At 46.7% G+C, this 23511-nt stretch overlaps 17 protein-coding genes across 17 annotated transcripts; 6 read left to right on the top strand and 11 right to left on the bottom strand. All coding sequences in view use genetic code 12, as the record gives it.

Annotated features, from left to right (window-relative positions):
* Positions 1–5: 5 nt before the first annotated feature.
* Positions 6–749, bottom strand: LODBEIA_P20220 (uncharacterized protein; the record flags this gene model as incomplete). The annotated part of the gene is made up of 1 exon (XM_066971976.1): positions 6–749. The coding sequence occupies one exon, from the start codon at positions 747–749 to the stop codon at positions 6–8; it is 744 nt and encodes a 247-aa protein (XP_066828960.1).
* Positions 750–1079: 330 nt separating this feature from the next.
* LODBEIA_P20210 (uncharacterized protein) lies at positions 1080–1574 on the bottom strand (the record flags this gene model as incomplete). Its single annotated transcript, XM_066971975.1, has 1 exon — positions 1080–1574. One exon carries the CDS (start codon positions 1572–1574, stop codon positions 1080–1082), a length of 495 nt encoding a protein of 164 aa, XP_066828959.1.
* Positions 1575–1800: 226 nt separating this feature from the next.
* Positions 1801–2610, bottom strand: LODBEIA_P20200 (uncharacterized protein; the record flags this gene model as incomplete). The annotated part of the gene is made up of 1 exon (XM_066971974.1): positions 1801–2610. The coding sequence occupies one exon, from the start codon at positions 2608–2610 to the stop codon at positions 1801–1803; it is 810 nt and encodes a 269-aa protein (XP_066828958.1).
* Positions 2611–3160: 550 nt separating this feature from the next.
* LODBEIA_P20190 (uncharacterized protein) lies at positions 3161–3988 on the top strand (the record flags this gene model as incomplete). Its single annotated transcript, XM_066971972.1, has 1 exon — positions 3161–3988. One exon carries the CDS (start codon positions 3161–3163, stop codon positions 3986–3988), a length of 828 nt encoding a protein of 275 aa, XP_066828957.1.
* A 225-nt stretch (positions 3989–4213) lies between these two features.
* On the bottom strand, positions 4214–6374 carry LODBEIA_P20180 (uncharacterized protein; the record flags this gene model as incomplete). Its single annotated transcript, XM_066971971.1, has 2 exons — positions 4214–6279; positions 6356–6374. The coding sequence occupies 2 exons, from the start codon at positions 6372–6374 to the stop codon at positions 4214–4216; spliced, it is 2085 nt and encodes a 694-aa protein (XP_066828956.1).
* Positions 6375–6521: 147 nt separating this feature from the next.
* Positions 6522–7256, top strand: LODBEIA_P20170 (uncharacterized protein; the record flags this gene model as incomplete). Its single annotated transcript, XM_066971970.1, has 1 exon — positions 6522–7256. One exon carries the CDS (start codon positions 6522–6524, stop codon positions 7254–7256), a length of 735 nt encoding a protein of 244 aa, XP_066828955.1.
* A 337-nt stretch (positions 7257–7593) lies between these two features.
* Positions 7594–8217, top strand: LODBEIA_P20160 (uncharacterized protein; the record flags this gene model as incomplete). Its single annotated transcript, XM_066971969.1, has 1 exon — positions 7594–8217. The coding sequence occupies one exon, from the start codon at positions 7594–7596 to the stop codon at positions 8215–8217; it is 624 nt and encodes a 207-aa protein (XP_066828954.1).
* Positions 8218–8252: 35 nt separating this feature from the next.
* On the bottom strand, positions 8253–8801 carry LODBEIA_P20150 (uncharacterized protein; the record flags this gene model as incomplete). The annotated part of the gene is made up of 1 exon (XM_066971968.1): positions 8253–8801. The coding sequence occupies one exon, from the start codon at positions 8799–8801 to the stop codon at positions 8253–8255; it is 549 nt and encodes a 182-aa protein (XP_066828953.1).
* Positions 8802–9880: 1079 nt separating this feature from the next.
* On the top strand, positions 9881–10192 carry LODBEIA_P20140 (uncharacterized protein; the record flags this gene model as incomplete). Its single annotated transcript, XM_066971967.1, has 1 exon — positions 9881–10192. One exon carries the CDS (start codon positions 9881–9883, stop codon positions 10190–10192), a length of 312 nt encoding a protein of 103 aa, XP_066828952.1.
* A 580-nt stretch (positions 10193–10772) lies between these two features.
* On the bottom strand, positions 10773–13715 carry LODBEIA_P20130 (uncharacterized protein; the record flags this gene model as incomplete). Its single annotated transcript, XM_066971966.1, has 1 exon — positions 10773–13715. One exon carries the CDS (start codon positions 13713–13715, stop codon positions 10773–10775), a length of 2943 nt encoding a protein of 980 aa, XP_066828951.1.
* Positions 13716–14040: 325 nt separating this feature from the next.
* Positions 14041–15138, bottom strand: LODBEIA_P20120 (uncharacterized protein; the record flags this gene model as incomplete). The annotated part of the gene is made up of 1 exon (XM_066971965.1): positions 14041–15138. The coding sequence occupies one exon, from the start codon at positions 15136–15138 to the stop codon at positions 14041–14043; it is 1098 nt and encodes a 365-aa protein (XP_066828950.1).
* A 228-nt stretch (positions 15139–15366) lies between these two features.
* On the top strand, positions 15367–15741 carry LODBEIA_P20110 (uncharacterized protein; the record flags this gene model as incomplete). Its single annotated transcript, XM_066971964.1, has 1 exon — positions 15367–15741. One exon carries the CDS (start codon positions 15367–15369, stop codon positions 15739–15741), a length of 375 nt encoding a protein of 124 aa, XP_066828949.1.
* A 178-nt stretch (positions 15742–15919) lies between these two features.
* Positions 15920–16393, bottom strand: LODBEIA_P20100 (mitochondrial 54S ribosomal protein mL59; the record flags this gene model as incomplete). Its single annotated transcript, XM_066971963.1, has 1 exon — positions 15920–16393. The coding sequence occupies one exon, from the start codon at positions 16391–16393 to the stop codon at positions 15920–15922; it is 474 nt and encodes a 157-aa protein (XP_066828948.1).
* Positions 16394–16759: 366 nt separating this feature from the next.
* LODBEIA_P20090 (uncharacterized protein) lies at positions 16760–17851 on the bottom strand (the record flags this gene model as incomplete). The annotated part of the gene is made up of 1 exon (XM_066971961.1): positions 16760–17851. One exon carries the CDS (start codon positions 17849–17851, stop codon positions 16760–16762), a length of 1092 nt encoding a protein of 363 aa, XP_066828947.1.
* Positions 17852–18505: 654 nt separating this feature from the next.
* LODBEIA_P20080 (uncharacterized protein) lies at positions 18506–18988 on the bottom strand (the record flags this gene model as incomplete). The annotated part of the gene is made up of 1 exon (XM_066971960.1): positions 18506–18988. The coding sequence occupies one exon, from the start codon at positions 18986–18988 to the stop codon at positions 18506–18508; it is 483 nt and encodes a 160-aa protein (XP_066828946.1).
* A 456-nt stretch (positions 18989–19444) lies between these two features.
* On the bottom strand, positions 19445–20653 carry LODBEIA_P20070 (uncharacterized protein; the record flags this gene model as incomplete). The annotated part of the gene is made up of 1 exon (XM_066971959.1): positions 19445–20653. The coding sequence occupies one exon, from the start codon at positions 20651–20653 to the stop codon at positions 19445–19447; it is 1209 nt and encodes a 402-aa protein (XP_066828945.1).
* Positions 20654–21787: 1134 nt separating this feature from the next.
* On the top strand, positions 21788–23497 carry LODBEIA_P20060 (uncharacterized protein; the record flags this gene model as incomplete). The annotated part of the gene is made up of 1 exon (XM_066971958.1): positions 21788–23497. The coding sequence occupies one exon, from the start codon at positions 21788–21790 to the stop codon at positions 23495–23497; it is 1710 nt and encodes a 569-aa protein (XP_066828944.1).
* Positions 23498–23511: the final 14 nt, after the last annotated feature.

The raw sequence follows: 23511 nt of genomic DNA, 5'->3' as shown, positions 1-23511 counted from the left end.
AATATTTAGTTGAAGATTGAATTTATATTTTTGGGATCGATTTCCTTCCAGTCAGCCAATCTTGTAGGCACGCTCGCAGTCTCATGCTCAATGGCTTTTACAATCTCATCAAAGAGGATCCGGTAGGCCCTGCTGGTGTAATGCACCCCGTCGTTGAGAAACGCGTCCATCCCCAGTACACTGGCCCCGCTGAGCAACTGCTGTTCAGACCAGCCACCTTCTTCTCGAAACCTATTCCACAAGTCAATGAACGCCACGCCATGCTGCTTGGCCACCAGTTTTGCAGCTTCAGAGTATTCGTGGTTTCTCTTGTTCGTGGTCCATGGTTCTGCCAAGTCGCCACTATTCACCATTGCACTCTGTTTCACGAGCTCAGAGTCATGTAGCCCGGGACCAATGACGACAGGAGTGATGCCATTCTTTTGAGCCAAAGTCACTAGATAGCCGATGTTTTCCCTGTACCGGTCAATTGCCACGGGCTGAAGCTCATTATGAGTGAACGCGTCGTTGGTTCCAAAAAAGATCGTCATCAACGTGATGCCATTCTCACGACTTTCTTTCCCTTCCTCTTGCAAGATCTTTGGCAAAATGAGACGAGCGTGCTCCGAATTGTATCCCGAGTAGCCCCGATTCAAAACGTCGAATTTTCGAATGAGCATATTTTGAAGCGCCGGTTGCAATGCAAAATCATCGCCAATCTGGTTGCTGAATTGAGTGATGGAGTCGCCAAAAAGGACAAACTTGAGCATCTTTTTAGGTAAAAGAAAAAGAGAGCAGCGGCAGGGTTGGAAGAAGATGAATCCAACTTGCCGTTCCAAGTTTCGCGGAATGTCTCATTTCACCCCAAACTGTGGAGTCATGGGGTTGTCTGGCGCACGAGAACCCTCCCTAAGACAGATAAGCCACGAGAAGATGACCAACCAGATGATTCTGGCGAAACCTGGCCGCTTGTCCCTCTTCCGCTCGGCGATGAAGCTGGACGTGAAAAAGAAAACAGACAGAGTCGTTAAAGAGAAAGTTCATGAACACTCATCAGGGTTGTGCTACTATTTGTATCAAGACATCAAGTTTCCCAGCATTTACTCCTTTCTACTTTTCTTCACCACGGGAATGTCAATTTGACTCTGCAATTCCTTGGCCAAATCCACAGATACCGCTTTTGCCCCTATTCCCAAGGCTACTCCCTGTTGCCTGTGAGTAGTGGTGTTGTTTGCTTTTGGCTCATGGCGCCCCGGCCTGGTCTCCTCATCTTCCCCTTTCCATCCCAATGCTCGGAGATAACACGCTCCAAAGTCGTCGGGGTCTATCTCATTGTCCTCTTCTGAACAATCGTCTTCCTTATCGCTGGCATCTCTAGCCCGCGGTCGGAGCAGATGGTTGACATTCTGGAGTTTTACCTGGACCGGTTTCTTTTGTTGAGATTCTTTTCCAAATGAGGTGATCTCTTGCGCTTTTGTCAGCTTGAGATTGTTATTCTCCTCCTCATCATCATCACCGTAATCGCTGCCATCGTCTTTCCGTAGGAGTTTCTTAGGGCCTTTCTTCTTCTTTAGGGAGATTTTCGTGCCAGACATGAGATGTGGCCAGTTGTCAAAGTTCAACACGTGAGATGAGACACAACACAGTCTGGAAATTTTCAGCTAATGCTTTCTCTTCTTTGGTGCACAGGACAAAGCATCCAACCCCATACTCTTAAGACAAACCTCCAAAAATGTTTTCAATCTTGGACAAATGGAGAGTGAGTCGCTACAGTATATGTTGTTGACCAATCGATCATTACCTGCATGTTTTCTTTGTTTTTTATTGCGGGTTGAATCCATACGTAAAGAAGAAATCATCCGTTTTATCCTCGACATCGTAGCATATAGTAACTTCAAACTTCAGCAGCTCATCCACTTGCAACAACCTCAAAACAACGTCGTTGGTTTGCCTATCCACGTCAAACACGGCATTGTGGCTTCCCGAACTTCTGTGGTTAGCGAAATCCAACACCGGTACAAGCGACACGTCGGTGGTGAAATCTTCCGAAGAGCCGTCGATTCCGCGTGGGATTTCAAGCACCCTCGACCTCACAGCTTGCAAGAGCTGGTAGAAGATCTCAAACGTCAACAAGTGCTTTTCCAGCGAGTCCCACTCGCTAGTGAAATGCTCGTACTCCTCTCGAATCGACTGGGTAAACTCGGGACTCACCGCGGGGTCCAAAACCTGAGTCGTCAGGAGCACTTCAATATAGTCGTCGAATTTCCTCAAGGGCGAACTTTGGAAATACTGCGACTTGTCTCCTGCCAAGATCAAGACCTTGAATGCCAAAATGTACGCGAATATGACGGTGGTCTCGCTTATTGGCGATAACGCCTGCAATATGCCGATGATGGTCTTGGACTCATGCACATCAATCTGAGGAAAATGCCTATCTCGACTCTTGAGCTCATTTAAAGCCTTGAGCAAGTTTCCGAGGTTGAGGACGGATTGCGATGGAATTCGAAGCAACTCTAAGTCTGACGACGGCGGCGCGTTTGTTGGTGTGTAAAAGAGACCGTACCCTCCAAGAGGACTTGGCTCGACGCTGCAGCTGGTACAAACTGCATAAGTCGGTATGATATGGGACATCACTAACCAGCACGGGGAGAGGCGAAGGGAAGGAAGGAGGTATGAATATTGGTTTCCAAAATCGCGACCGGATTAATCGATGAGCTCTCTCACGCTTGATTTTGAAAGAATTGTATCTGGAATTGGTCCCTTTCCAAGCACCAAGCAGAAAAGCCTTCACTCCCACTGCAGCCCAACAAACACATCTTCTGCGTTCTGTCTCCTTGGCCGCAGACTCGTGATGCACAAATCTTGACACATGAACTCGTGTGGTGGCTCTACATGGACTCAAGTTTGTTGCAGCCCTCTCTCATTCTCATACTGTTCAATCCCAAAGCCGAATGGAGGAAAAGAAAAAGATCAAAAAAATTCAACACTGCCAATTTCAAAACTTGAATCTTCTTGACTTATCAAGCAAACACCCAATTGATAAGAACACCAGAGGCCAACTAGCCTACTCTGCTGGTTTTCAAGAGAGCCCGACACATTCAGGAAAAGCTACTAGTATCACCTTTTTAATCGCCACTTTAGCATCACCACTTTATAAGTTTTTTTTTTTTTTTTTCGCAAGATGGCCAACTGGGATGACGATGACTTTGCACCCACCAACAGCAAGGGTGGTTCGTGGGAAGAAGAGGAAGACGACGAGGAGTTTTTGGAGTCATGGGACATAGACGAAGAAGAAGTCGCAAGACAGAAAAAGGCAGCCGAGGAAGAGGCCAAGAAGAAGGCTGCTGAGGCCAAACGCCAGCTGGATTTAGAAAAGAAGAAAAAGGAGCAAAAGAGGCTTGAGATGGAGGAATTCGACGCTATGGACTCCAACGCCAAGAAGGAGCTCCTCAAAAAGGCAGAATTGAATGCCGATCTAAACAATGCGGCTGACTTGTTCGGCGGGCTTGGTGTGGCCGAAGACAACGAGGAGATTGACGTTAACGAACATCCCCGGGAAAAGGCTAGAAAACTTGAAGCCGAAGCTGCTCGGAGGAAGCCCGTTTTAACCAAAGACACCCCATTGGAAGAACACCCGTTGTTCCAGCCAACCAACAAAGCCGAATTTGAGCAGTTGCGCAAGGCATTGAGTCTGTCGCTTGCCGCATTGAGCGAAGACAGCTCCCTTCTCTATGCATCCTCCTTGGCCATTGACCTCATCAGGGACCTCACTCAACCGTTGTCCGTAGAAAACACGAGGAAAGTGGTGTCGACTTTGAATGTCGTTGTCAAGGACAAGGAGAAGCAGGAGCGTTTGGCAAGGTTGAAGAAAGCCGGTGGTACTGCCACTGGCGGTGCTGGTAAGAAGAAGGCAAAGCCCGCGGCTAGGCCAAATGTGGGCGGGTTCAAGAAGGATGCATTTGACGACATGGGTGACATTGATGATTTGGATGACGACGATTTCATGTAGTTGAATCTTTTTTTTGTGCAGCGTTTCGCCGAATTAATTGTTATAGAATAAATCTCTGACCTCCCATTCTTTAGAAAAAATGGGGTAGGAGGGGTGAACTTTCAAATTACGAATCTACTAAACAAACGGGTTATACCATGTTCGTGCTCGTGAGCGGAGAGGGTTTTCTTCGATTTTTTTTTAAAAAAAATGGAAACAGACGATCCTAGGGCCTAGGACCTAGGGTTAAGGTTTGACACCATTGAATAATAGGGCCAGGTGCCCATTGACTCGCACGTAGCGACGATCATAGCGTAGTAAATCAAGACAATCTTTGCACGGGGGATGTTGTAAACACGTTGCCACGTTTGGTTTGCTCGCTTGCAGATGCTGTAATGATAAAGTGCCATCATGATGATCGTCAGTAGTTTCAGGCTCTTTTAAAGTGGACACGCTAGACAGGGAGTTGGTACGGTCATTCGCGCCGCCAGTTTCTGGAAAAGTTGTCTCATTGGTAGAGAGTGTTTCATCTTTGAATGGCGACCGATGGCTGTTCCTTCTCCCTCTTCCTCGTCTCGTACGACGAGCCTGAGTTGAGACCAGGGGCAGCGTTTCAACTAGGAAGGAGGCATCGTCATGTGCTTTTGTGCCTGGCATTTCAATGCGCATCCTGTTTGAGGCCATTTTCTGCAACTCCTCCCTCTCCTCGAGTTGATTCCCTTTCAATTTTACCTCAGCTTCTTGACTCGAACCATTGCCAGCACAAGTATGTGCTTCTACGTGTGACTGCTCTGGGTGGTTCTCCAACACTCCGATTCCTTTAAAAGGCCCCAGCCAGCGCGGGTCCTGTGCTTTTCCGAGTGACTCTCTGCAGTATCGCGGCGATGAGATAAGACTCATTTCACCTGGGTCTGCAATAGTATCGAGGCGCGTCTGGTCGACACTATCCACCGCAAATGCATATCCAGACTTTAGTTGAACAACTTCTTCTGATGCATTTGGCATTTCCACAAAGCTATCCCGCACAAAGTCCACACACGAGTCTGTTTCTCTATTTAAACCTTTGTAAAAGCCCACCACCTCTCTTGCGGAAGGCATATGTGGACTCAGATCTGGCGAAACTTTGGGTTCTTTGACTCTAGTCTCCACGCCAACGTCATTGGTGTCAAGATCTACCTGATCGCTATCTGGCGTGCACGAAAGCGGCCCAAGCCAATTTTGCAGCTGCTGGCTGGTCTCAAACGTTGTATCGCGCAATGGTTCATTACAAGCGATGGCCACATTTTGACCAGAGCTTGAAGGAGGCGACGCCTCTCTAGCGTTGAGCACAAAGTCAATCGAACACTTTTGATGTATTTGAGCAAAATTGTTTGCGCGAGGCCCCTCCTTGCTTGGTTCCAAGCGAGGAGGTGCATCGGCTTGAATTAGCCCTGCAGTAAGAATCGCAAAGCCAGGAAGGTGCTGCAGAGGGGTGGTATTTCTCTTTTGTTTCTCGACGGGCAGACGTACCTTGCGTGATGAAGCTGCAGGAGGTTTCTGAATCGATTTTTTCAGCTGTCTCGCAGGTCTTTTTTTCAAAACACTGGGCCCGTTTTTACCTAGTAGAGGTCTACCTTGTGGAAGCCCAGTGTCGTCAGCGACTGGCAAAGTCTCCCTTGGTACGTCTATTGATTCGGCGTGCTTCGACCTTAAATGCGTGGCAGGAGCAGGAGCAGGAGCAGGAGCAGAGGCAGAAGCGTTTTCTTTGGAAAAAGTTGGTGCTTCTGGATTGTCTGATAAAGCAACCAGTTCCAATCTACCTTGCAATGTCCTAATATCTTTCGCGACGGGTGAATGATTCCCTGTCACGGAGGCTGTGTGAGCCTGGGCCGACTTCGATTCTGCTGCAAACGCATTCTTGAAACTATCCGCGTCTTTTGCACTTGTTGATAAAACAGCCAGTGGTGACCCATTTCTTGCCAGTGGAATTCCATGACAGTCGGCCCCCTGCTTCTTTGCTTTCAACGCGTCAACCGGGTGCTGTATCTGCGTGGGTTTCTGAGGGGCAGCCAGCACGGGCACATTTTTTTTACCTAGCCGATGGGGATGCTTTGCATTTGCGGACAAGATGCCCAACGGCAGTCTTTCCGCCAGCAGCAGAGGCCTCAAAGAACCGCCAACTTTTGGCCGTCTAAGTTTCTGTCTCTTCCATTCCTGTATTGACAACGGGGTCGATGTTGCAACAAAATCGTACTCTGTCGACTCGAAAATCCTCTTCAACTCCTTGTTTGCGTCAATTGTTGTACCCCGCGTGGCTGCAACCCTGTGAGCGGCTTCAATGAATACGTTAGAACAAATCCACTAACACCATCATCATCATCATCATCATCCGTTCAGCGTGTGACTTACTCGTGGAAGGTGGTTTCATTTTGGCTGCCACTTGAAGTGGAGATCAGCAACAACTTCAACAGTAAAAAAATGCGCTCCACAATTTCAACTTCTCTGTCAACTCACGGCAACACTCCACACCACCAGACAGGACCAGGACAGCACAAGAACAAACAAAGAAGAGCAAATGAGTGAGGATATCATACTACCGTCGGCGTCTTTTCTGAAGTTGACCATCAACGACACTTCCAAGTACGGGTTTGGCTACAACCCGTCGGTGGGCCCCGCGTCCAATTCAATCACGGCGGAATCCTCGCAAATACTTGTCAGTAAACGCACCGTGTCCTTGACACCCACGTCGCACAGCTCGATATATGACAGGAACTTGTCGAACAAGAAACCGCACGAAATCAGCCTTTCCGCGTTATCTTTCCTCTTTTGTGAAATTGTCAACTGGGCGCATAAGCAGTCCAAGGGGGTGCAGGACTTGGAGAACCGGTTGAATGGGTTGGGCTACCAGATTGGCCAGCGGTATCTTGAGTTGATCAAGCTCCGGGAAGGGTTCAAGTTAAGCAAGAGGGAAATCAAGGTTGTGGGCATTTTGCAGTTTATACATGGCCCCTTTTGGAAGACGGTGTTTGGCAAGTTTGCCAATGAGTTGGAAAAGTCGCAGGACATCCCCAACGAGTACATGATTGTGGAAAACGTGCCCGTTTTGAACCGGTTCATCAGTATTCCAAAGGACTATGGGGATCTAAACTGCTCTGCGTTTGTTGCTGGTGTGATCGAAGGGGCTCTAGATAGCAGCGGGTTCAGTGCAAATGTAACTGCACACAATGCCCACACCGATCTTCAACCGTTGAAAACCGTGTTTTTGATTAAATTCAAAGAGCAGGTTTTGATCAGAGAGAGCTTACGCTGAGGTAACCCAAAGCATCTTACTCCTCTATTTTATATTTTGGAGCTTTTTTTTCATTTTTTTTCATTTTCTTTCAATAGAGGAGTAAACTCATTTGGATGAAGATATGTCTTGAATGGGCGAGAGAGCGTAAGCTTTTGCTCCTTCCTTTCCAAGCCTAGAAGTGTTCTCTCCATGGCATCTGCTGGTAGACAGTGCCGGCCTCCCGCCGAAGGCTTGTATTTTTTATGCCCAGTTCCGCACCGTGAAAAATTCCAACGCTGGACATTTTCAACACCCATCTACTGAAAACAAGACCACTTGATTGTATTCTATATCTACCACTACAGGAGACCAAGTTATGGGCATCACGATTCGACAAGCCACCATCAATGACATCCAGGCGATGCAGAATGCAAATTTGCACAATCTACCGGAAAACTACCAGCTAAAATACTACATGTACCACATTTTGTCCTGGCCGCAGGCCTCATTCGTGGCTACGACCTATGACGACATTGTCAAAGCCAACGACGAGGAAATTGATGCAGAAGCAGCAGAGGACCCCAAGGGAGACACCGCGTATATAAACAAGGGCGAGAAGATTGTCGGGTACGTGCTTGGCAAGATGGAAGACGACCCTGAAGCGCAGGACAAGACGCCCCATGGCCATATCACTTCGTTATCGGTGATGAGGACCTATCGTCGGATGGGCTTGGCAGAGAAGCTAATGCGGCAGTCGCTTTTCGCCATGTGTGAGCTGTTTGACGCCAAATACGTTTCCTTGCACGTGCGCAAGTCGAATAGAGCAGCATTACACTTGTATCGAGACTCGTTGCAGTTTGAAGTTCAGTCTATTGAAAAATCGTATTACCAGGATGGAGAAGATGCCTATGCTATGAAGTTGGAACTCAACTTGGACGACTTGCTCCCATCGCTTGCTCAACAGGGAATTGAAGACGATCTCGCTGAAGATTTAATTTGATTTAATAAATTAATAAAAAAAAAAAGGTCAACGTTTCAATACCGTTCTTTTAATCTACTAGCCACTGTTCGCAAATTGCCGTAGACTTTTCCAGGAGGAGACCCCAAGATCAACGAGACCACGGATTCTCTCGCCATGCGGATGTGGGTGAACCCGCCCAATATGTGGATCTTGGAGTCGGCCAACACTATTCTTGTTCTCGTGGCGTTTTCAATGGCAAACTTGGTCTTTCCATCTTTTCCCGCGATTCTGCCTATAGCTCTGCTCAAATGGTCCCCGGTTAATGTCTTGACGTCTTTGATTTCAAAAGTTTCAATGTACAAGTCGTCTAGTCTCAACAAGGCAATAGCGTCGTCCACGTCGAACCCCAATGTGAATGCCTTGATGAAATCTGCTCCTTTCTGCAAGCCGCCGTCCACGGTGGTCTTGGTACTTCGTAGCTCGACCGACTTTGTCTTTAAGTTCATGCGCACTTGCAATTTCAAATGCTCGACTAAAGGGGGGTATATTTTGGTCCACACGTTTTTTAAGGGCGTCATCCGGTGCGGTGGGATAGGCACTTTTCTAGATTCTATTTTGGACATGTTTAAACGCGGTTTAACTGGTGTATTTTGCTGTTGTTGCTGTAGTTGTAGTTGCCTCTGGTTGGTCTTTATCTCATCAGAGGAACAAATTTGGCCCAGCGATGAGAGATGTCGAAATTGACACACGCACACGACCCTCCTTAACTACGAGTGCAACCCCGGAACCCCAATTCATCATTTTGCAAGCACTTGATCTCGAGGAGAACTTGAGGACTTGAAAGAGCGGAAGTCGCTGTTGTAAGATCTCTGCTACTTTTGAATCTCCTTTTGGCCTTTTGTTCTGAGCTTTTTCGGCGAAATCTCTTTCACTAACGATTTTCTTTTTTGACTGGAGTGGCTGCGAAAAATTTGTCCCCATAGACATTTTTGCAAGAAACTCCATACCGTTAGGCTTTCCCAAGGAGAATTCCATTCAAAGAAAGGCTACGGGCAATGGCCGTAGAGGGATAGTGGATGACAGAGGCTTTTTCTCGTGTGAGCCAAACAAAGTGCCTCAAAATTGCGGAAACACGAAACCATGGGAGCAGTGGCTTCTGCAAGCGCTTTTCCAGAAGGTGACAGAGATAAGCGGACCTCAAGACCAGCCTACCTTCCTCTCAGAAGCAGTTGTTGCAACGCAGTTGGCACTGGCGTTGTTCCAGCATCTTCTCCGTCGATACTCCATGTGGAGCGAGCTCACGGGATGAGATCAAGTCACGTGACCTGACAAACCAACCATGAGCCATAACCGAACAAGCCTATGTGTGGGCGAATGACCGTCCTAGCAACAGACATGAGCCGAAGAGCTGGATGAAACGCGTACGAACGACAACGAAAGCCCCCCGGTGTCATCTGAGTCGACATGTAGCTTGGAACGTGGCTGCCTCTCTTCCACAGCAAGTGCTTACTAAAACGGTGGTTCTGGAAGTGGCTCCCGTGATGACAAACGAGACAGCAATTCTTTTCGGCACGCGTATGCCCTCTATAAAACCCCTACAACATTGCCACCTCCCCTTGCCACTGAACAATACCCACTTCAACCCTTCAATTCCCCTCAATACAGGTCAATTGCAGAGAGAAGATAGAAACAAACTACAAAGATGGTCACCGCAGTCACTTCGAAAGCCGAGTTTCAAGAAGCGCTCAAGTTCCAAGGGTTGGTTGTTGTTGATTTTTTTGCAACGTGGTGTGGCCCCTGCAAGATGATTGCTCCCTTGTTGGACAAGTTCAGCAAGGAGTACTCCAACGTCAAGTTCATCAAGGTCGACGTTGACGAAGTCGGCGACGTTGCCCAGGAGTACGAGATCAGCAATATGCCCACCTTGATCTTTTTCAAAAACGGCCAGCAGATTCAAAAAGTGGTTGGTGCCAATCCATCGGCTATTAAACAGGCCATTGCTTCAAATGCTTGAACTTTTGATTTTTCCAGAATGGAATCGTACGTCTACGTGTATAGAAAAATACGTCAGATATATTTAGCTCATTAATGTTTAATGCCGGTTCGAATGTTAAAAACCCTCGTGTCTCTCCTAAGCGTAGATTGCCTCAACTGAAAAGGCAGAAACTGGGCAAGACCAATGATTTCCAGCTAATTCATGTCGTTGCCACTGCTAGCGACCAAACCAGGAGAGATCCTACTGAAAAGTGTCGGAGTGTTGCTCAACTTGAACTGCTGTTGGTAGGTGAAAATTTTTCAACTCCACACACACAGACGCAACTTGAGAGATCTCACATATTCACCAATTGATAACAAAAGACACAGACTTGTCAGAAGTTAGCACCACTGAGTCGACGACTCCTCTCTTTCCCCCTGAATAACCACTGCTAGCAGGGTTTTTTCTTCTTTTTCTTCTTTTCCTTATTTCAGCTTTCGTTTTACATATAAAACTCTACAAACGGCTATGAAAATCTAATGTGTTTCCCGCCTGGCTCTAACGTGTGTCTCTTGACTTCTATAGTGCCTATCCCCTTCTCCTATTCCCTCCCCCCCCCCTAACCAATGATTCTCAATCCCATGCTCATGCTCTTGGCAAGTGTCCCATACCCATCGTCCAAATCCTCAATAATATCATTGAACCAGAACCCAATCAAAACGACAAAATACACCAAGATCAAAATGACCCCCTTGAAATAATTAGACTTGCCCTCGGCATAGATATAAGTAAACAAGTAAATGGAAATCAAAGTGGCAATAATGTCCCACCGTGGAAACACTAGCGAGAAAATCTGCTCAACATTGACAAAGTTCTTGATCATTGAATACAACACAAGACTGGGGATCTGGATCAAGACAACTTGCAAAGCGTAGGCACTACCAATCTCCATCGACAAGGCAACATTACCGCCAATGGCAAACGAAATGGCATTTAAAAACTCGGTGGTGTTGGGGACCAATGCAAAAATGGTTAAACCCAAGAATTTGGGATTGATGGGGAAATCAGCAAGAATAGCATCGACATTATCCACTAAAATCTCGGCGATTACCGCATACAAGAGCGTAGCTCCCAACAATATAGCAATCGACTTGTTTCTAGACCAATTTGGCGCATCATGCCCGCCGCCGTTACCACCACCACCATGTTCATTCTCTTCATGCTCTTTTTTGGCATTGCCTTCTGCTCCCACCACTTGCTTCGATGGGATCAACTGTTGGTTCAAATTCTGGCTCTTTGGGTTAGCTTGCATGCTGCTCACGCTAGGAGACTGGTGGTAGTCTTCCTTCTTAGTAGCCTCGTGTGAAGTCGTGGCCCAAATCAACGATGCATGCGTCTTCAAAGTAAAGTATAGCCCACACACATACGCGGCAAACAACGCAATGGCAACAATCAACGAAAAGGGCTTAATCACTCGGTAGTACAACGGGTCCAACGTGAACGAGGGCTGGGTGAAACGACACGTTGTGCAATCGTCCAAATCAGAATTGAACTTGCAATCCATGCACTTGATTTCGTAAGCGCCGTAGATTTGGTAAAACAACGACGGTGCAAACATAATCACCATGGCAAACAAGAGCATGGTGGAAGAGACACCCGCTGAGCGAGGATTGTACCGCTGAGTCTTGCGCTTCAACGCACCGCCGCACATGGAAAGTCCCGGTAATAAAAGCACACCACCAAGTATCGACCCAATCATGGAACCCTCGACCAATTTGCCCTTGGCTTGATCCAAGGCCACGCAGTAAAGGAAAATCTCCACAATAGTGGAGAAAAACGCATTGATCACAGCACCTACCCCCATCGACGACTGCGCCGAGATCGAGGCCACGGCTTGGCCAATGAAATACGCCAAGGGGATAATCGAAAACAAGCACAAACAAAAAATGATCTTTGCATCGGTCAAAAAGGTTTCCCAATGCAAAGTCTCCTTGAGGAAAAAATAGTCGAAAATGACAAACAACACCACGGAAATCAAGTTGATAAAGAAAATGTTGGTTCCATCAAGGGTGTACTTGTAGTAGTGCACCCCACAGCATCTATAAGTACACAACAAGATCATCTGTTTCTTCTTTCTCAAACGCGGGTTCTCATCTCTTTTCTTGTAAAACTCCTTTTCGGGCTCAAAGTCCAACGCTAATGGATGGCGCCTCATATGGTAATTCAACGTGCCCGTGAGATTGGCCATGGGTATGGTAAACACAACGAGCCAGCACAAGAGGCCAATCACATACGAAATCGGCTGCAAAACGACGTAAAAGTAAACATAAAAGGCAATTCTGCCTACACTCCAATTACCTCTTCCGAAAAACCTCACTTTGAAATCATTATTGTCCTGATCTTCGGGAATTGTCTCAGGTGCAACATCATTATCATCTTCTTGAGTCAACGAGCTGTAAGCGTCGCGCAAGGGACGGCCTTTGTGGTCTTTTACCAAGGGCGTCGAGTCGCTAGTGCCCGTGAATCGCCGCGGCGGTGCAAAAAACAACCTTCCTTCTTCTTGTAAGCGCCACTGATGGAACTCGTCCAATGTCCGGCCCTCCAAGTGGTCTTCATCCAAATAGTTTTGATCCTTGTTCAAAAGGACAAACTTCCCAAACGGATACAACAAGTACCGCCCCAACTTCAAAAATGCAGCCGCGTACGGTCTCGAGGTATTTGCGAGGCCAAACCCGGAAAAGACAAATACGATAGCGGCGCCAATCAAGCAGAATATGTAAATCACCAACCCGGCTGTCAAGCTCCATATAATGTTGGTCAACTTGACACCCCAGTAGATCTTTGCAGTGGGGCGTCGTGGCTCGAAATCATGGATATCTTCGTCTGCCCTAGTAGCAACTGACCTATTCTTTTTATACAATGATGGTTTCCAAATCTTGATACCAAAAGGATGCGTCGAGTTGATTGCGTTTTGTCGTTCTTTCAAATTGAGTGACTCCACCGACGAATTCGAATGCACCGAGTCAGCATCTTGCTCATCCCCTTCATCCGATGGCGCATCCCCTTCCTGCTGTTCCTCCGCATCTCCACCCCCATCCCCATCTTCACGAGCAATGCGCTTTTTCGAGTCCCGCTTCCGACTATCGTCCTCTTGCGCATCCAGGATGAAACCCTGGGACCCGTTCCCATTGAGATCAGAATAGGACCGAATGGGGCTCTTGCTCCTGCGCCGTTGCGACAATGCCCGCAACGCGTCATTGTACCCGTCCATGTAATCCCTATCGTTCTTGGAATTTGCAGCTTCGCCATCTTCTTTTTTCTTACCGTCGTCATCGTAGTCGCCTTCTTGCTCATTGATATCGTCGTCGACCGAATAGATCAATCTCGGGTGGGATACGCTGGCGCTTTTCCGCAAGTGTGGCCGCGACTTCCTCCTCGTGACGCTAGTGGATCGGTTTCTCGATGCCGACAGCAGCGCATTGGTCATGCTCGAAGCTCTCGACTCCGCCTGCTGGAGATTCTTGTTGATGAGGTTGGAAGGTCCAGGCTCTTGATTGGACATTGCAAACGCTAATTTTTGATCTTCCTTTCCTCCACTCTACTCTTGAAAAAGGAACCTCTATGCTATATGCTATAGGCTATATGATATACGCTATATTATGCCTTTCGAGTATGCTGAATTAAAACTCCCCTTTGCAGTGGATTGCTAGTGTTGGTATCACCAAGAACCTCATGACAAGACGCATTTTAGCTAAAAGCCGAAGAGAGTCAGGAATGGGAGGTTTGAGGTCACGTGATTATACCACATGTTCAATTTATCAAAAGAGCTATAAGAAAGTTGGGGCAGAAGTAGCATTCAAGACTGCAAACTTCACGATTGGCGAGGTTTAATCTCCTAATCTATGGCCTTTGCCTTTGAAGACGTTTTCGCTAGAGCCAAACCAAGAGTATCCGCTGCTAGTAGCACTAGCAGCGCCACTAGCAGCACCACCACTGCTGGTGCTACTTCCGTTGAATTCTTTCAGGTGCGGCTGTGTTCTCCTAAGCGGAGTCACCAGCCCGCCTGCTCCCGTGGGTACAGTAAAGGCAGTGGTTCTGACCGATGTGTTTGTAGGGTACGACAACAAGTTGTAGATCATCTTTGGCGCTTTCAAATAGCCCTTGTCGTAGATGCTATCTTCAATGTAATCAAACTTGGCACCAGATTGTTGATCGACATGGGTCATCCCTACTCTTCGTCCCTCGTCGCTTCTCTTTTTGGTGATTCCATATGCTCCCGGCAACAAATTGTAAAAGGGCATCGTGTTTGACTGGATGCACAAGTAGAGATACCCGCTAAGGATCCCCACCAAGGTATCAATCAACGCCACGGGTCCACCAAGGATCAACTTCACAATGAGGTTCCCCAAGGGCAAATAGTAGGCCTTGATGGGCACAAGACCCAATAAGTTGATCTTGGCATTCTTCAAGCTTCGCGACCACACATAAGTCAAACAAGCTAGTAAATTCTCATGAGGGAAATAGGTGGCTCCTGAATAATCGCCAGATATAAAGTCCAACGACAAGTTGGTGATCTGAATGAATGTCCCACACAACACGATAAACCACAAGTAGTCGGGAAAATTGCCCTTGAACTTGCCCTCTGGTGCCTCCAAATGGTTAGAAAACTCGTAAAAGAAATAGGTGTCAAACAACGCATTGATTCTATTGGGCGACATGATCCCAGAAGGGATCAAAAAAGAAGTGACAAACCGATACCACCTAATCACCACCACCGAGGCCGCCTTGGCAATCTGAAGCGTCAGGCCCTTTTGCCAAAGATAGCGCAAAGCTGCAAACTCCAGCGCCACGGCTCCAAAGTTGATATATAGGTTGGGGAACGCGGCAAAACTCGTGACACCGAGACATGCTAGTATGGTCGAGATGGTGAAGAACCGTGTCACGGGCGGGATACTCTTGATATTGTCAATTAAAGCGTTGTTCATTGTTGATATTTCCTTTTCTTCTTCTTCTTCTATCCCCCCCCTGGCCGTAGGTACTCGAGTGGGAGTCAGGTATGAAAGTGAAAAATGTTGACCGGGAAATCTCTGAAATTAATTTTTTGGTGAGTCAATCTGAATACGTCGCATCATCACCATCATCAACCAAACACTACCAACAAACAGAACCCTACACACACAACTAGAAGACCCCTGACAAGTGAAACCATCATAATGAAGCTAGTGCGATTTCTCATGAACATACCGAACTCGACGAATCAACCAGTCACGGTGGAGTTGAAGAATGGCAATATCGTTCACGGCACGCTTTTATCGGCAAACCCTCAGATGAATCTAAACTTGAAGAACGTGAGACTTCAACAGCTTTATCAGGACCCAATCTTGCTCCAATTCATCAACATCAGAGGAAACCAGATAAGGCAAATCTTGCTACCTGATGATTTAAACATCGATGCCGTTTTGGACAAGTCGCAGACCAAGATTAAAGGTCATGGGGCTGGGCCGAGCGCGAAGCAAGTAACGGCAAGAGGCGCAAGAGGAGGCGCACGAGGAAGCGGAAGAGGAAGAGGAAGAGGCCGGGGACGGTAAACCTCTTGAAGAAGATATACGTATATACAAAATAAAGGGACTTTAAAAGATTCCCGATCCCCCGTTTCATTCACTCATTGAAGATGGAAATCACGAATTTTCACCAGGATAAGTCCATAGCTTCTCCAAAACAAATTTACAATATCTTGTGATCTATCTATTTACAAACACACACACACTAATACCACTTAGGTTCTTTCTCCTTACGCTTCCTCAACAACTTCTTATAACTAGGTCTCACCTCCGTGATGATCTGGTCCATATTCTTTATAGCCTCGGCCCTCTTTCTGAACTTCTCATCCAACTCAGCCTGGTTCGCGCGTCCAGCAGGCTGGACCATACCCATCATCCACTTGTTATTGTTGTATTTTTCATCGTGGAATTTTCTCGGTGTAGGCGGCAACAAGTCCTGAATGCCAAACTTCTTTGCCATCTTGAACAAATCGGCCGATCTTCGACGCGAATAATGGGGACTGTGCCATCTACCTGTTTCTAGATGTTTATTGGGGTAAAATGGGTTCTTGATGGGATCAGTAGTTGTCGATGGTCCGTCTTTGTATTGTGCAAATGGTCTAGGCGGATGCTTGATGAAAAAATTGTGCAATTTCTGGGGAAGCTTTGCAAATGCCTCTTTGGAAGTTAACGCAGACATGGCAGATCCGACCAAAAAATAGTCCCTTTCTTGACGTGATTGCTGGCGTATTGGCAACTCTGGTTCAAGTCGTTGGCTCAAGACGAAGACGAAGAGAAATTTCCTGCCTGAAAAATTCGCTATGTTGAAACCAGGTGGTAGCGCAGAACCACTCTGACCACCCCCCCATACCGAGTTGGTCCCATCTTTGGCATGAGTAACCAACCGAGCTAGTGGCTCTGAGTGGGCAAGATATGTCCAATTGAGTTCTGAGCTGTCATTGGTTCAGAAGATGGAGAGGAAGGTTATAGATAAAGAAAGAAAAGAAGAAAAAGAAAGAGACCCCAAGGCTTTTATTCTCAATCTCTTTTAGTAATCAGAAAATCACTATTCGGGACCGTCGATGATGCACTTGACAGTTCCTTTGCCCTCCCTCACGGTATCATAGGCTTTAATAGCGTCCCTCCAAGGAAACACGTTGGTGATCAACTTTTCAAAATCAATTTGGATCTTGTCCTTGCCAGAACCGTAGTTTTTCTCCAAAATCTTGATCGAAGTAGGGTAGTCGCCAAACCCGTATCTAAAGCTTCCGTGCAAGGTGAGTTCCCTATTGGAAAACTCCACAATGGGGAAGGAAACGTCACCGCTGGCATTTCCGATCTGAACAACCCTGCCCCCATCCCTGACAGCTTGAACGGCCATCTTGATACAAGGGGGAGCACCAGTGCACTCCAAGACAATATCGGGTCTGATCCCATCAAAAGCCTCGATTAGATCCTTGACATCTCCGGTCTTGGAGTTGAATGTATAATTGGCAGCACCAATTTCCTTTGCCAATTGCAATTTCTCGTCAAAGACATCAACAACCATAATGTTGAAGGCCCCGAAAAGTTTGGCAGCAGAAGCAGTCAACAACCCCACGGGTCCAGCACCAAACACAATGACATTCTCGCCAAATGACAAGTTGGCCAACCTGATGCCGTGGACGCCAACACTCAAGGGCTCAACCATCGCGCCCAATTCCAAGCTGACATTGTCTGGCAACTTGTAGAGGAAATCCTCGGGCGACTTGAAGTATTTGCACAAAGTACCAGGCGGATTAGGAACGTTGGGGTCGGACAGCGGCGTAGCAGCAAAGCACATGTCGGGATCAATCTCGTATTTGCCCGACTTGTAAGCGTCGCTGTACCTTGACGGGACGCCAGGCTCAATTGCGACCCTGTCGCCCACTTTCAAATGCTTGACACCATCTCCAACCTGGTGAACAACTCCCGAGGACTCGTGGCCCAACACCATGGGTTTTTTCAACTCAAACGAGCCAATCTTGCCCTCGGCGTAGTAGTGGATGTCGGAACCACAGATTCCCGTCTTTTTAACTTCGACTATGACATCAGTGGGCGCTTCAATTTTGGGCACTGCGAGGTCTTCAAACGTGATTTCGTTGACTTTTTGCAAGACTAGAGATGGATTGCCGGACATCGTGACTCTATTGCGTCACTTGGGGAAAATCAAAGCGTACTCTGCAAACACGGAGCCATTTAAAACGCCAATTCGATGTCTGTCTATTTATATATGTGGAATAAGTTTGCTTGCTTTGGCAAGAATAACCCCCCCTCCCCCCGTCGCCGCTTCGCTCTGAACCCATCATCCCATCCCCCACGCGAGATCCTCACACGTTTTATTTCTGCAGTTTCTCCGAAGTTCCGCCGCGCACCAACCACTCACTCTTGAGACCAGTTTCATGCTGATGTGTCTCAAGAGGAGAAGAAACAGCCTGATATGCCAGTGTTGAAGTTGAAGTTTGAGCTGAGAATGCAAAAGCATGTCTCACGTGGGGTGCAAGTGAATCCAACACTGCCCAATATGGGAAATTTGGTGCTACTCTACGCTCTCACACTTTCATGTCGAATTCCTTTCAGCACCTCTGTCCAAGCAGCTCTCTTCGTTGAGCAGCTCAACAGACCTCTCCCTCTCTCTCAGGACAATCCATCCAAAGAGGGTTGAATGACAAAAAAAAATTTTCGTTGTTGTATTTACCGAGATTACACACATCTATGCCAACCACCCCGCTAGCAGTGCTTGCTCTCTAACACCTTGCTCCACCTCGTTCCTTTATTTTCTTCACTGGCTCGCTTACTTGGCAACGTGTTGCAAAGCTTCTAAAACTTCCAATTCTATATTAGCTTCAGCAGCAACTTTCTCATCCCCCGACTCGGCTCTCTTTTGAGCATCGGCAATCAAAGTCTTGACTGCACTAGGGTCAAACTGGTCGGGCTTGAAAGCCTCGATTGCGCTTATAGTCAACTTGTTACCAGGCTGGACCATAGCCAATCCCCCACTAACAAAGTACTGTTCGGTCTCGCCGCCTTTTGTGATAATCTCCAACAAACCGGGTCTCAACTGCTCGACAATGGGAATGTGGTTGGCCAAAATACCCAAGTCTCCATTGACCGAGGGCAAATTGACCTGTTGCACCTCGGAGTCGGCGTATAAGGTCTGGAAAGGCAATGCCAACGACAACTTCAACGCATCAGACGAGGCAGCCTCGGTAGCGTAGCTTCTTCTCACAGCAGTGATGGACTGCTTGGCCACTTGGCGGAAAGATTGTCTGAGCATGGCGTGAAACTGGGCGAATTCTATGAGGCGTTTTAACTTAAAAGTCCTGCTGTCAAACTGCTTGAACTGCTTGAACTACTTGGGCAAAGGGCCTCTCCTTCCTTCCTCTGGTGGTTCATGAAACGAATTTTCACTTACTGGCCGAAGTGCGCTTACTGAACCGCCTATATGCAGGACACACTGCGAAAGTGGAATATCATTGGCTTATGCCCAAAGTATGAGAGGTCACGTGCACGATATATGTAATGACAGGATCATGGAAGCCAATCTCTATATCAGTTGATTCATCTACTACTGAACTAAACAACCCAGCATAGCAAATGGCCCGTGACTGTTCCTGGAAGGAGTAGCTGATAGTTTTATTTTTTCGTTCATTTCGTATATTCGAAATGCATGGATGGCCCTTTCCTTTCTATGTCGCTATTGATCGTCATTATAACTGTTTTTGGCACTCGCTCAGTTGCTGAATTGGTTAAGGAAATTGTCAACGTCGAATTCATCCCCGATTTGATTACTGTTTAGATTATTTGCATCATCACCTTCAAGTCCAGCATCCAAAAGACTCATGTTGAGTCCATCGAGTATCAGCTCGTCGTTTCCTAAGAGATTGTTCATGTCCAAATCAAGATCTTCTCCAAAATTATTATCTGAAACTGGCGGACCGTTGTTTCCCGAGATGTCATCATTTTGGCCCTTGGAAGGGTCGTTAGATAAGTCATTACTATTTTGCTGCTGCTGCGGTTGTTGATGTGATTGTTGTGATTGTTGCTGTGGCTGTTGTTGTTGTTGTTGTTGTTGTTGTTGTTGTTGCAGAGGTGGTTGCTGCTGTTGTTGAAAGTTTGTATTGTCACTGTCAATATCCATGCCATCAAATATCTGCGAGGATAATTTCCGATTATCGTCCAAGGGCAAGTCTAAATTGAGGTCGTCTCCATAGCTCATGGTGGATAAAAAGTCATTCAGATCGGCGGCTTGGTTTCCATCTTGAAGATCATCCATGTTGAAGCCAATGAAATCATCAAAGTTGTTAAATTGATCCAGTTGTAATTGTTCCTGATTTCGTTGTTGTTGTAGTTGCAGATGCAGTTGCAGTAGGGACGCCAGTTGTTGTTCTTGTTGTAATGCTGCCTCGCGTTTCTTCCTCTCTTCTTCCTCTTCCTTGGCCTTCTTTTCCATTTCCTCCTGCTTTAGTCGTTCGAGTTCGGCCATCTCCCTCGCGGCACGTGCTTTTGCTTCAGCTTCGGCTTCAGCCTCAGCTTTTGCCCTAGCCTCCGCCTCCTGCTTGGCCTTTGCAGCAGCTTCTGCTTCTGCTTTCATCTTGGCCTCGGTTTCCTCCCGCAAACGCTTGGCTTCCGCCTCGCGCCGTTGTCGCTCGAGCTCCTCCTTGACCTTTATCTCTTCCTGCCGCTGCTTGTTTTCAATCATGGTGTCGATGCACCATTTGGCGTCGTTGAACTTGAAGATTGTCTCGTCGAGAATCGCGTCAAACCTGGAGATGTGATTGTGCAACTGCTGGACAATCGTTGGCTGGATCAACTGATTGTTGGGCCCCGTAATGAATTTGCTTTGTTTCTGGTTATTGTTGATGATCTCAAAGATGAACCCAGCTGTCTTTAATATGTCATTAAGCGAGTTATCTAGTTTTGTTTGCAAATTGGCCGACATCTTTTCAGAAGCGTTCCCGAGACCTGACCTGACCTAACCTGACCTGACTCGACTTGTCTGGAGAATAGAACTAACGGGCTCTTTCAAATCCAATATCCTCTTGATATCCCAATTTCACCGTGACTTTTTTTCCTCTCTCTCTACAATAAGAGCGAGAGATTTTTTACAACCAAACCTCACCCCCCGGCATCCTTGTAAGAACACACACATATACATTCACATGCAGATGTCAATTGCCAAGTGTCAAATGTCTGTTGGGTAGGTTCAATCATGAAGCAAGAGCAGGAGGAGTGTATGTATCAACTACGGAGAGGCATCGGGTTGTGGGTCCATGAAAGTTCCAAGGTTTCACTCAATTGCAGCACTTTGAACCCTGTCATCTTGCAACCAAAGGCGCCAACAAGAACGAAAAAAAAAACAAACAGACACCATCAAACGGAGTTTTTCCTGGAGTTAGAGTCTTGAACGGATCAAGTGCCTTGTTATCCTCTTTCAGCACATGGCCCAGAGTCTGTTGCTACTCTAAAGCTCCAAAAGTTGTGGCCCACATGTTCTCAGAGCAACTGGGCAACTTGAGCCTTCAAGACAGCCCCAGCACACTCTAAGCAAGCACTACTTCTACGTCAGGCTCATAACATACCCTCTTGTTGAGGGCAACAAGAGGCGGAAGGCGTGGAAGGGATAGGCAGCACTTTCATTTCGCGACACGACACAAGACACGACACGGCACAAAACGCGACACTCGCGACGTAAAATTTGCGACACGCGTGCGAGACGCGACACAAAGACCATTTTCATGTAAACAATCCCTTTTATCACGAAGTCTCCAACCAGGTATTGAAAACAAACTCGTTACTGACACTAACTTTTTTTGTTTTTTTTGCTAAATAAAAGAGATATAGGGAAAGGGAAACAACAAAAAAAAGGAAAACGAAAGTTATAATAGCAGCTGTAAATGATATTCTTAACACTTGCAATCATTTACATCGTCTACTACACCATCAACTTACTCATTTGAAAGCAGCACCTTCATTTCAAACTCATTGACACTCACTTCAACCACATTATCAACCGCATTTTCTTTCTTTTTTTTTTTTTTGCTTTTTCTGATATTCTGCCACCGCAAGAGGCATAATGAACTCCGAAACAACCAACTTGAATAGCGGACCGCTCGCCAATGCGTGGCTCGCAGCCAACTACGATAAGAAATTGACCAAGCAGCAAGTCTTGGGAACAAACATCGTTGAAGCGTCAAACTACATCGCCATTCACAACCACAGTCACAGTCACAATCACACTCACAAACAACCTTTTCAATTCAGCACACACGAGGACTCTAGAGACACAATATCGCTCAGAATTTCGAGTCAGCTACTTTACGGGATAGTCAAGATATACTCGAGAAAGTCAAAGTATCTTATCGATGATATCAACGATGTGCTATATAAATTGAAAGCGTCGTTCAAACTATCCTGCGGAGTGCAATTGGGCTCAGATATGCTATCCACGAGCCGTATCGATGCGCCACCGGAGCAAACCACTTTGCCCAATTTGGATGCAGTCACCTTGAAAGACCAAGTCTCTGTGTTTGACTTGTTCTACCAAGAAGATTTGAACTTGGACGAACCAGAGAAGAACGCAACGTCTGTTTTTGACCTGACGCGACCTATAAAACAATTGGAAGTCGAAGAGGACACGAGTTTCACACTAGACCGATCTATCGAAGTGGGCAGAAATGCAGACGCGCGTGATGACATGGACATGGACATGGATATGGACTTGGATTTTAATTTGGACTTGGGCGAAGATGACAATTCCATCGAACAAGGCAGAAACGGGTCCTCGATTGGGAACCCGGGCGAGCTTTCCTTCTTAGCCGAGTTGGACAAGTCGAGAACGATTTTTGAGCTTGAATCAGGCCACCCCGTGCTTGGTTCACAGGAATTTTATGACGATTTCGATGAGCAAGGCGATGAACATGATAACAACCAACAACAACCTGGTCAACAAGACGACGTACCGGCTGCGCAGTCAACTATACCATCAAGACCAAGACACAAGCGCACGAGAATCACCGAGGATGGGGAAATGATTGTGCCCAACAGGAAGCTAATTGTGGACTCAGAGGAAAATATGCAAGGTGGATCCATGCTACAGCTATTGAAGGAAAACCAAGAAAAGCTAATGGATGGCATCACTGATGGCCTGTTTATCACGTTGAAACTCTCAGACACTGAAAAGCTTAAACTCATACAAGAACTCGCGCAACCGGTTTATTCCAAAAGGAGAAAATTATGGAATCTAGACGCGGAGTTGCAATTGCGATGCGCTGAATTGGCAAGGAAAGGAGGAAAAGACGGAGAAGACGACAATGACGACTCAGACGATGCCGATTCAAGCATAGATACATCGTTGGACTTGGACATTTCAATCAGTGAAACCGATGAGTCAGAGAGAGGATCATCTGGTGAAGAAGAAGATGATGATGAAGAAGAAGAAGAAGACGACACCGAGTCCAGCGTCACTGGATCGGGACACATTGCTAAATCTACAAAACAAGTAGCGGTGGAACTACAAAACCAGTTCCGCGTCTCGGATAAGATTACACTTGAAACTTTGATGGACGCTGATATGGCCTCCGCCAATCCCTTGGGAACGCAACGGAAAATCATAAATAAAAAGAGGGAGGCATCCAAGTGCTTTTTTGAGCTATTGGTGCTTTCCACAAACAATTGCATTAGCTTAGAACAAGAGCAACAACAACAGAAACAGTCAGAGGACAACAACAGAATGTGCTCAAACGTAAACATTCGTATCAAGGACCGTCTATACGATTTTCTATAAATACACAAATTCTT

Source organism: Lodderomyces beijingensis, assembly GCF_963989305.1.
Source record: "Lodderomyces beijingensis strain CBS 14171 genome assembly, chromosome: 2".
Lineage (NCBI taxonomy): Eukaryota > Fungi > Ascomycota > Pichiomycetes > Serinales > Debaryomycetaceae > Lodderomyces > Lodderomyces beijingensis.
This window is presented reverse-complemented; position numbering and strand designations above follow the sequence as displayed.